The 12227-nt window shown below is 41.1% G+C and overlaps 2 protein-coding genes across 3 annotated transcripts in view; both read left to right on the forward strand.

Moving 5' to 3' along the window:
- Positions 1-12227, forward strand: part of LOC307018584 (CTD small phosphatase-like protein) — a 125927-nt gene that overhangs the window by 106141 nt on the left and 7559 nt on the right. The window lies entirely within an intron of this gene.
- LOC307018579 (zinc finger protein 862-like) lies at positions 7690-12123 on the forward strand. 2 transcript variants are annotated; one of them, XM_079648887.1, is made up of 6 exons: positions 7690-9194; positions 9339-9565; positions 9688-10052; positions 10191-10587; positions 10693-11001; positions 11115-12123. In XM_079648887.1, exons 1-6 carry the CDS (start codon positions 9031-9033, stop codon positions 11453-11455), a joined length of 1803 nt encoding a protein of 600 aa, XP_079505013.1. In that variant the 5' UTR covers positions 7690-9030; the 3' UTR covers positions 11456-12123. The 2 variants fall into 2 exon arrangements, with proteins under 2 accessions (XP_079505013.1, XP_079505012.1); XM_079648886.1 differs by having other exon boundaries at positions 7690-9565.

Consider the following 12227-nt stretch of genomic DNA (forward strand, 5'->3'; position numbering starts at 1 on the left):
TTTGCTTAAAAGTGTTAGCTAACTCTGACGTCCAGCAACTTGCGGTCGATACATGTGTTTGGACAAGAACCACGACGGGCTTCCTAGTGTTTTCAGCGCTGTTCCTGACACGGCCTCACATTTTGGATGATCGGAGCTCCACAGCTAACTCGCTAACCGAAGCTACTTGCTAACTTCAGCTAGTTAGCAATTCAACGTCGGTTTGTATTTGTGTTAGCCGTTCACGCTGTCGGTGGTGTTCGCAAAATACTTGTTTGCAGCAATGATATGTTGCCATAAATGATAGCCTCCCACTGGCTTCCATTCATCACCGTGCTAGCGAGCTGGCTACACCCGCTGCCTCCACACTTCTCCTCGGACGGCTGCCCTGCTTTGTGGGCTGGCTGCTCATCTCCATCCTGAACGGCTAGCTAGCAGGAGCTAGCTAACGTGCGCTAGTACGAATAACATTGTGGGAAACAAACAGGAGTAACCACCCGTCTAAATGGACCACATGTCCATAATAACCCAAGTTTCCAACCCGAAGGAGGAGGAAATAATATCCTTTAACCAGGAGAAAGGTAAGGACATGCAAATTCACAGAAGTTAACTAATGCTAACTGACTACTTTTCTCCACTTGACGTAAGCCGTTAGCTGGCGCTCGCTAGATGTTCTAACGTTAGTAGTTAAACACAGTAGTTGCCTAATTGTGGATAATAGGTGTGTAAAAGCATGAATTAAATAATCTCTAGCTATAGCGGAAAAACTCTTTTAAAAAGCAACAAGTTTATTAGAGTGGGCTCCTCCAGTATAAGTGTAGCAGTTTGTTGAAAATGAAGAGCGCTCTAGTGTCAGGGCGTGTGGTTTTACCCCATTAACCGTAATCCGGATTAAAGTTCACTCATTTGTGAGAAAAAGCAGTTATCCTGGACAAGTTATGGTCAAATATGCGTTTCAAATGTGTATGAATGATTTCGTTGTTGCACTTTTGTGTTTAGGCTATATAGCTGATCCGATTGGGTACTCACTATATAAATCACGACACAACTTCAGTATGCTACATAGTTGATGGGTTGGTCTGTAGGGTAGCAAACGTTTTTTGAGGATGAAGCAAACTTGCAAACACAGGAGAAATATCTGCTGTCAATAGTGTAGGAAACTGAATTAGGAGAGCATTTTTCCTTATGACTTGAAACTTTGATGTTGCAAATATCTGTTTGCATCTCACAAATGTATGTATTACTTACAATAAGCAGTAATTATTCCACTGTACAGTATTTAATTTAACTTTCTGATCTTGTTGATCTTATTATATTTACATGTATAGTGACTGCTGCATTTACTTGGTCACAATTTCTAATCTGTTTCTGCTTGCGCTTTTTTATTGTTTTACATTTGTTTTATGTCTTATATATTAATTTCGCATTGTTGGAGGAGCCTGGACTTAAAATTGTCATGGCCATAACTACAGTGTAGCTACTGTGAAAATGACAGCCTTTGAAATTTGAATCTTTGACATCAATACTGTGGTCCTTATAGGAAGCACAGATATACATTGCTCTTTGTTTATCTGCATATGTCTAATTTGTAGACAGTTGGGCTGCCTTAAGTCTCCAATGAAGGCCATCCTATGCATTTTCCGTGTTGTCACTTTTATCTTCAGTTAAAATGGTTTCCCATGCACAAACAACTTCTATTTAGATTTGTAGTTACAACCTCCCACATTAATGGATAACCCTGGGTCAAAAAGGATGCTTGGGTCATTCTTTTTATGCCTTTTTCCACTCCCACTTTAGCATGATCTACTGCTGAGGTCAAATCTCATTCCTCAGTACCATAGCTGCTAATGTCCATTCATTCCAATTCCTGGGGCTACTCCCGGGCCAGGCCCATGGGACATGTATCAGTGTCACATCTCAAACTCCACTTGTCAGACCATTAGTAATCAAAGATCATAAGTCTTTCAAGCACAACAATGCATTTTCCCATTGGGTACAAATATATCCCTCTGTAACTATATGGATTCTATATAATGGATTGATGAGCGTCATGTGAGATTATTACTGCATACTTTTGGGAGTTAAGGGAGAATAAAGGGTAAAGGTAAAGACTGACCCACGCAATATGAATGTATGGCAGTAAAAATACACTGATTCCATTGCAGTGATGCATTGCACACTTACTCACAGCTTGCTTTTGTGGGTTAGGGTTAAAAAGTTAATATAGATAGAGTTTTTAAAGTCTTGTTGGCATTTTATTAGTCACTATTAAGAGTTTGAAGAGGTTGTGTTCTTGTGTTGGTAAAGAGTGGTGAAGTCATTTAGGGTCCCTGGGAAGCACAATGCTCATATTATTCGTCAATTAATTGTTTAGTTGATAGTACAATTCTGATTATAATCTTCTAATGGTCCAAATTAAATTGTAATAAAAGGTTTAAGTTACCATTCCAGTAAAACTCGAGATGGTGCTGGCTTTATAAATGAATAATTCGTTTTTGCTTTCCGTTGTTGGTCAGAGAAAGTTAGAAAATGTACTCAATCAAGTGAGGCTAAATGATTAATTGACTTATTTTTAAGTATCACTGATAGATATATTCAGTGAAATATTTGAGTTGTTTGGGAAAGTCCCGGACTTGTGTAGTGCTAGTTGAGGACACGGGAGGTCCTATATAGAGACAACATGCCCCCCTGTGAGGTCATGTTAATGTTAAACTAGCATTCTGGTAGCATTTAGTACAATCTCTAAAATTGCTTACCAACAGAGGAGTTTGAGCAGCATAACACACAGTCAAAATTCACTGTTTTGTGTTACACTGCTGCATGAAAATCACACTTAATGACACTTAGCCTGAGTAAGAGTTGGTTGTTATGTAGGACACAGTTAAGTTGGAAGAAGACTTTGAGCAGTAATGTTTGTTTCCTACCTCTTCCATTTTCTCTTAAGAGTGAATCACACAGATTGTTTTCCCCTTGGAGCCAAGTCATCATTAGAGGAATATTATGGTCATGTTCTTTCCTACTTTTTGTTGGGTCATTTTGAAAACAATGTCCTTAAATGTGCGTGGCATGACTCTGACATTAATTAATTTAAAAAGATCAAGTCATTTTTTTTTGCTTTAAACAAGTTAAATATGTGTATCCACTCTGTTACAAACAGATTATGCTGCAGGATTCCAAGCTTTATTCACTGGGTTTAGCTTATCTATTGAGAACCACTTATCATGTAGCTCATCCCAGCAGCTGCCCTAGAGGAATTTGACAGGTAGTCTTCTGTTGCTTGAACAGGCTCCAAACTGTCTGGACACAAATTGACCACCTTTGCTCTCAGTGTTCCTCTACTAGCTGTCTTACAACATGTGCCTGCCTTTCACACTGCTTTGACTGCCAAGCAGCAGACTAAATATAGACTCGCTGCCCTGTTGGCCAGGGCACCACTGACCTCCAGGCCGAGTATAACTACTCTCAAAGATGACAATGATCCTCTTTTTTAATGCTCAGTCATACAGGGTTTCAGTTTGGAAAAAACTTGATTTTAAAAAGTAGATAATGAGGGCTGCATGGGTTTTTTTTCCCTTGTCCATGTTTTTGAGGGTGTATGAGAAGGGGCTTTTTAAAGTGCCACTCGACTCAGCATTGCACTAGGATCATAATGCATTTTTGAGATGAATGAATGTCTCTTGAATGATACTTTCACCCCTCTGGCACAACTCTAGTCATGAAATCCACTACTCCAGTCATGAAATCCAAGACGTTTCTCAGAATTGATATGCTTGTGGTGGCTGGTGTATAATGAGCACTGCAGTTGTTCAATGACTGTCACTGTAGTTGGCATTTTTAGACTTTGAGGATCTCTATTAGTAATGGTTAGACTTCCATAAAGCCGGACTCAACACTGCGGAGCTCCATGGCCGTGTTGGGATCTGGAGCAAAAGTTTAGGAGTCTGCCCGGTCCAGAGTGCGTTCACAACCTTATCTCAATCCTGTGAACATGTTGTTTTTGAGTGATAAAAGTGATGGCTATACTGCTGCCTCAGTATGTAACTGTTGCCTTGCATAGTCCTGCATTGATAATTGTATTCTGCTTGATGATGGACTTTTTAAAAGCAATACTTTTCCAAACTACCTCTAAAACTCTCATTGTTATAATAATGTCATTATGTGTTATTCTGTCACTTTCTTCACAAACCTTTTCAGATTAGCACGTTTAACGTCAGAGGGATGCTTCCCCCATTAATACCAGGGTTTTGTCTAAACCGTGGGATAGGGGCGCTGCGCCCTCCTACTTACGGCATACGCCCTCATGCCAAATTGCATATTTCCCCTGTAAAATGTTAAAGTGATGCCAGAAAACAATATTTCTGTTCGTCAAAACTGTATAATTACACAAAAAATAGGAAAATCGTGTCAAATAGACGTTAGACGGGATACTCAGCTTCGTTTTCACAGAGCTCCGAATAAATAGGGTATCAATGTCCATTGGTCTGCCAGTGGACGAGTGACAGGCAGCAGTCTTACACTTAAATTGTGATTTCTGAATTAAATTGTTTCTTCTACTGTCATATTTTCTGTAGAGGAAGTAAAGAAACCGTAATTGGATTTATTTGTTGTTTGATTGGCAACATATGACTCGGTAGCTTTAAGACATGAAGAAACTCTGCCGCATGGTTCCCTCGTCCTTTGGAAGAGGCGTAGAGGTGGGTGTTTTTCATCTGCTGGTGGACTACCGGAGAGATTTACAGCAGGAGCACACGCCGTCCACCGCGGAGAATAAACAGAAGGCAAACCATGCTCCGGGGTCTTCTTTGCTGCTTTTGGTGTATTTTGTGACGGAAGCAGCGCCAATTACAGGCCCGGCATATGTGTGTGAACGGAAGACTTTTTTGATAACGCATACGGTGCATAAACGCAAACGTTCCCGTGTAAATGAGGTCTTAGGTCCCATTCACACCTAATAGTCCGTTCTCTGGTGCGCACCAGACGACAGTTTGTTACATTGTTACATTTTTCAGATGATTCGGTTTGCGTTCACACGGACAAAACTCAAACAGACTATAAACTTTAAACACAAGTCATGTGCGCGGAAATGCTGTTCAGCCATTGGTCAGACATTAAGGGGGCAAATCCCGACAATTTCTACCGGAGCCTCCGCCATGGAGCATCGGCAGGTTATTTTCATGCTGCTGTTAATCTGGAGATCAACAGACACTAGCGACCCGCGCCTATGATTATATAATGAGACAACGTCCGTTAAAAAAAATTATAACACACATAATGAGAGATGTTCTGCAGTCAGGAAGATTTCACAGACGACAGGTGGCTCTGATTTTTATGTATAGTTGACGGAGCATTTTTACTGTTACAACACTTCATTCTGCTTCACTCTTTAGCTAAACAACCGCGGATGTCTTCAAAATCTTTAGCGAAAGAGTCTTTTGCTAAAGATTTAAGACATCCGCGTGCTTGTGACGCGTAAATACTACACTTCCTATGTTTTGGTGCGGACTGCGTTCAAACCAGCGATGAACCGCTCCAGAGTTCACTAGCAAGCGCTCCGAGACCACCTCTTTAGGCTGTCTGGTTGCTTAGTTCACTTCAGAGGTCTCAGACTGTGTTCACACCGACCCAAACAAACCGCACCAAGCGACTAAACGCACCAGGGTTCGATTCAACCGGACTATACAAGGCTGGTGTGAATGCGCCCTAAGTCTTGGATGCCCCCTTTGCTAGAGAGATAGGTAGCTTTTCTCTGTCAGAAACATAGGAAGTTGTTGTTGGACACAAGTCATAAATGTTAAACCAAGAAATTAGTTGACATTTTAGAACTTTCAGGTTCCCTTCCCTAAGTCTGTGTTTTTGTTTTTCCATGGTCTGTGGTTAATAGACATTTACATTATTGTTACATTTGTTCTACAACATACGTCAGTAAATACCCAACTAATAAATATCTGAAGCTTTTTTTGTGTCTTCAAATACAGTGAATAAAGAATAACCGTGAAGGAGATGACTGAGCCTCACCACGGTCATGTGGTTTGGTGATAGCATCACGTTAGCTCAGCTATTTACTTCTGGCAATTGCATTTATGAGTCAAATATTCTTAAAGCGATGTTAACGTGGAGATTATCTGTAACAATACGTCTTAGTATTAAACATACGTGTTAGCTACAGCATCGTCACGGAATAAAGGAACTGTACTCTGACGTCTTGTCTGCATGTATGAATTAAACAGTATTTATTAGTGATTAGTTTATAACTACACCATCCACCTTATGTGAGTGCATATGAGGGCTCAGCTCTGCTCTGTAAATGACTCAGTTGTCCAGTTCTGAGAGTCCCTTTATGCACATGAATCAATACAGCGGCCGCTTATAGTGATGAGTCACAGGAAGCTGACAACTGTCCCAGTTTTACAGATACACACAGTTGTATTGGCAAAGTCCAGATAATAAAATAAGTCATACGGTCGTAATTAGGTTATTTCTAGACGTTTAAACCAAGCTTACTTTGGCAGATATGATCAGCTAAAGTCAAAGCGTCATAGGGAACAATTTGGTTAATCACATTCGTCCAAACAAACCTCTAAATCACTTTATTACTTTGGTATTTGGTGGTTTTTGCAGAGTTGTGTTAAAGTTTGGTATTTTCCAGTGAATTGTGATGGGTGGTGGCTTTTAAACTCTGGAAACATTGAGCAGTAGCTGGAAGTTCTTATTCCTTCTGTGTCTTATTTCTTTTTTCTGTAAGCATTAACAATATGCCCTTTTCTGTTTGGACAAAAAGAAGATGAGGTAGGGTTTTCCTGACAGATTAATTTGTGCTTACATTCCTCCCTTTTGGGCTACCGTTTATAAAAGTGATGGCCTGTCTATTCAATGGTGTGTCTCTCATTTGGCTCTTTACATATTTAAACAAATATTTGTTGGTCATTGTCAGTGTACATTACAATTCAAATCATATAAATATATTTTTTTCCAAAAGGTTTTTCTCCACATAATTGATGCATGAGAATTTCTTTAAGTGTTGGGGGGGAAAAATAAATGAAAAAGATTAATAATATTCATTCAATAATATATATTAGTAATAGCCGATAACAGTTTCTGTCTTGCTTACCATAACCACTTCTTGACGGAGCAATCGCTTGCAGGAAGTTACTTAAAATAGTCACTTAATGTTGTTATTTGTCGATGGATGCACTTCATCTGTCTTGGGATGAAGCTTGTGCTTGTTTTGCTAAGGAGATATAGTCTCAATACACAGCAGCATAATTAATTTGATTATACCAGTGATGGATGGAAATTAGAGGATGTTACTCAGTCAGTGTCTGTTAGCTTTCCTGAGCTGATGAGTATTTGTGGCTTAGTTTAGAGTATATAGAATGGATGTAATCTTCTCAAAACTACAGTGTGGTATCTCCATGAAGTTACGTGACGCTCTGGCTGCCTTTTTTGCTGAAAGATAGCAAGACATGTGGGAATAGATTGTTGGATTGGATCACAGGCTGTTTGAAGTGTGTAGTCCTTCTTATTTCATTGTATACTCGCCATTTGATGTATTTTCTTTAGTTTTTCCTTTGATCATGTCTGTTGGGTGTTGGTTTTAAGGTCAGCAGCACAAAGTGGCACCACATCAAGATGCCAGAAGACATGACATAGTGCTATTTGCTCGTAGCTGGTCTTCAGTTGCAAAAGCATTCTGTTGGTGTGAGTGTGCAGGGCTTGACATTAAGGCTTGTCCGATTGTCCGGGACAAGTAAAAAAAATGGTCGGACAAGCATAATACAGTTTAACTTGTCCGAACGGACAAGTGCATTTTTGGGGGGGGGGGGGAAATCACCCAAACGAAATAGTAACGTTATTCCATCTGAAGTGCCTGTCTCGCAGTGTCGCAATCTCCGTACCTGTACGTCAATATTATGACTGCAGTGATTGGTAGAAATATTTGACCCGCGGGAAATTGGTGTGAACACGAACCCGCGAGTGCCTGCTTGCGCGGCTGGTGTGTATGCGCTGTCACGCTCGCGACTCATCTATCCTCGATATCCAGTCAGTGAGTAATGAGTTCAAGATGTCCTGGCTGCAGGCGCCAAAAGCAAACCAAGCCCCAGGAAAGCGACCTAGGCGAGATCCTGAAAAATCGGCTGCCTCCAAATTAGATTATGAAACAAAACGCAAAAGAAACTTCCTTCCATCATGGACCGAGAAGTTTCCTTGGCTCCGGTACACCGAAGAAGCAGGAGAAGAGCATATCATGTACTGTTCAACCTGCCGCAGTTTGCCCGACATTGCAGACACGTAAGTGACAACTTTTATTTTTGCTAACGTTAGATAATTGACTATTTATCTGATGTGTGAAGATGATGAGATTCGAAATAAACTGAACTGTGTAGTCTAGCTAGTTATCCTGACTGACGTTCACAGTTGACAAACGTTGTGTAAAATGCTATATAACATTATCTAGATAACGTAAGCTATTTAATGTGTTCTATGATATTATTGATGTCGACGTTATTATTAGGTGGTCGTTTGTTGTGTTATTGGAGTGGACAGAGGAAGGAGTGGTTATGTTGATGATCAGATATCAAGTCTTTCGTGATTTGATTTGACTATAGTGTAAAACGTATAGGCAGACTATTCCTAACGTTCTCACAAGCTAACGGTCACGACTCGAGACATTAATAACTGTGCTAGAGCAAGCTGCTGCTATGCAAAAATGGTTATCGTTGTGTGTAAAACATTAGATCATCAATCCGACTGACGCTGGAAATGATTGGCCGTTTGTGTAGCCAATGAAATTCAGATAATAATGACTGTAACGGATCCCCGTATTATTATCCCCGTATTATAGTCCAGTAGGGTGTGTTCAATTATGTTAATTCATTTCCATTTTTCAAATCCAGGTCCTCGTCCTTGTTTAAAGGAACCGGGTCATTCCGATATGACACCTTGTCAACTCATGCTCTAAGTAAGCGACACCAGCTTACTGAAGCTGCAGACAGAGCCAGACAGAGGGGACCTGATGCTCCACTGCCACCTGTCCTCACAGGGCTCCACAGGATGGAGGAGACAATGTTGGTTAAAATGACCAACATAATGCATGCTGCTTATTATGTAGCCAGAACAGAACAGCCCTTCACCCACTTCACAACCCTACATGGGTTAATAAACAGGACGGGAGGACAACTTCCCAACTGCTATGCGTCCAACAAGGCTTGTGAACGGTATGATATTCACAAAATGTTCATTTATAGGCAGTCAAAAAGAACAAGCAAAGATGCATTATTTCAGTGTTTTTCGTCTTGCTTTGATTCTGACTTTCCAAAACAACACCATAACAATTTGTATTGCTGTCTCTCCCCCATCAGGTTTGTTGTTATTATTTATGAAATGGAGCTGGAGAAACTACTGCAGAAGCTGAAATTGGCTAAATACTTCTCAGTTATGATTGATGGAGCCACCGATACAGCCACCCTAGAGAACGAGTTGGTGTACGTTCGATACATGGACACGGAGGGTCCCATCAATTCATATTTGAAAATTGAGGACGTTAAGCATGCAAATGCAGCTGGTGTGCTGGAAGCTGTTTATGCAGGTGAGAAATGTTTTTTTATCAAACCTTTTTTACGGTACTGTAGCATATAAGTTCATTATTGCTTCTGTATTGGGAGTTATTGCTTCTGTGTTCTCTATGCTGATGTCTTTTCTTTTGTTCAGCTTTTAGTGTGGCTGGCTTGGTGGATTGGAGGGAGCGTCTGGTGGGCTTTGGGAGTGATGGTGCAGCAGTCAATGTTGGATGCAGGACAGGTGTTGCTACTCGCCTCAAAGAGCAAGTCCCGCATCTCATACCCATCCATTGCATCGCTCATCGTCTGGAGTTGGGCGTGGTCAGTGCGATCAAAGAAAACCCTAAGATGCAACAGCTTCAGGCGACCCTATGCAGCATCTATGAGCAGTACCATTATGCTCCAAAAGCACTTCGTGAGCTCCGGATGATTGCGGAGGCCATGGAGGAGAAGGTACTGAAGCCCACCACGCTACATGGGGCCCGCTGGGTGCCCTATGTTCACCGTGCAGCCAAGGTAGATGCAGTGGTTACATGTGCAGTATTGTGGCATATTTAATATTATAGATTTTATTTATTTAATTGTTTTCACAAACCGTGTTGTCAGTATAACTTTAAAACTATATATATATATATATATTTTTAACCATTTCAGGTATTGTGTGATAGCTTTCCTGTGATCCTGGCACACTTTGAGGACATGGCAAGCCTCGAACGTCGGCCCAAACCATCGGCTGCTGTGACAGGAAGGGCCAAGAAGGTGTCCAGCTATTTGAAGGACTACGGCAGTGTCCTCTTCCTCCACTTCCTCTGTGATGTCCTTGACCACCTTGCCACCCTTTCCAAGGTTTTTCAAAAGGATAGTGTGACAGTGTGTGAGGCGGTGGAGAGCCAGGAGAGGTGTTTCTGGAACCTGTCCTCCCTTAAGACCAGAATGGGGCTGTACATGGAGACCTTTGTGGAGCAGAGCAATGGATCCGGATGCTACAAGGGTGTCCAACTGAACAGGGCTTCTTCCTCCACGCTTGAGCCACAAAGGGCAGCAGTGATAGGTATGACACCTTTTAAATAAAAAAAAAAATATATATATATATAGTGTCTGGTGTATTAAAAGGTGTCAAAGTCAGTGTAGTGATTGTGCATTTATTCTCATACAGATGCAGTCATCAGTCACTTGGATGAGCGTCTGAAGGACTTGCATCAAGACAGCATAGTAGCTAAGTTCAGGGCACTAGATCCCTCTTGCTGGCCCAAGTATGACCACACTGATGCTGTGGCAACAGAGACCTTCACTCAGCATGGTCAGGAAGAAATGAAGAGCCTATCTGGATTTTACAAGGAGCTCTTGGCCAAGGCAGGGATTACACCAGAGGAGGTTATAGCCGAGTATGCCCAGTATAAGAGCTTCGCTCTCAGGCGGTCAGCTGTTCCAATGAGGGACATTTTTCTCAGTGTCCTGCAATCAGGTGTGTGTCAGTATAATGTTAAGTGTGTATTTTAAAAGTTACCAAAAAAAAGCAGAAAGTAGAATTTCTTGAAGGAAATTAATTCATATATTTTTGTCTCATTGTATTCCCAGAGGAGAGGAGAGCCATGTTCCGCTGCTTATGTCATCTGATGGAGATCTATATGGTTCTCCCGGTCTCCACTGCAGTGTGCGAACGTGGCTTCTCTACAATGAAGCGAGTCAAGACCGACTGGAGGTCAAGCCTTACCACCGCTCAACTCCAGAGGCTCATGTTCATCTCCATCCAAGGTCCCGCTCTGGAAGACTTTGATGCAGCCTCAGCTGCCCAGCGATGGTGGACATCAAGCCTGCGCAGGCGTAGACCAGGGTTTAACCCCTGGTCGTCAAGAGAGAGGGGAGATGAGGAGGATGAGCTGGTGTTGATGGGGAGTGAAGATGAGCTGGAGGAGTGATCAATCAGTATTATGGCACAAGACTTATTTTCAACACAGGGCAGCAGCGTGAGCACTTTGCCCGGCTCCGGACTGCATTTTTTGCCGTGCAACCAATACATTTTTGAAGAACGTTTATTTTTCATTTCGTTTTGTAAACTCATTTGGAGGCAGCCGAAATTTGCCGCCTTTCAATCGTTCTGAATGAATGGCAGCGGAAGGCCATTTTGGAATTATTGCGGTACACACATTACAAAATACACAAATTTTCCATGGGATTTTTATAGACTTTGGACCTGTATGATTAAGTTTTCAGGCTATGGAACCGTTATGTTTTCCAGCTCCTACCTCTCAGAACACAAAAGTAAGGAGCAACTATTTTATTTCAGTGTGTTCAAACCTGTTTCTCTTTTACATTAGCACTCAAAGTGATATTTTTAAACATAAATGTTTAACATGATTACATAGCATGATATTTTTTATAAGCACCCAAAGTGATTTTTCTTTATTGTGTAAGAAACTTCAGAATGTTACCTTTCAAAAGAGACCATCTTATGCATGTGCTATAAGTATAAAGTATTATAAATAGCTAATTACTTTGGGTATGCAATCGAATGGCGTTTTATGCCAGACTGTTTATGTTATAAAATGTGCCTGATTAAGTTATTAAATCATATTAATTGTCCAAATCTCTTGTCGGTTTTATTCATTTTTTTTAATAGGCTTTTATTTTCACAAGTAAATTTCGGACAAGTGGGTTTAGCCTTCGGACAAGTAAAATGGCTGAGCCACT

The sequence above is a fragment of the Notothenia rossii genome (genome assembly GCF_949606895.1).
Source record: "Notothenia rossii genome assembly, chromosome: 9".
Taxonomy (NCBI): domain Eukaryota; kingdom Metazoa; phylum Chordata; class Actinopteri; order Perciformes; family Nototheniidae; genus Notothenia; species Notothenia rossii.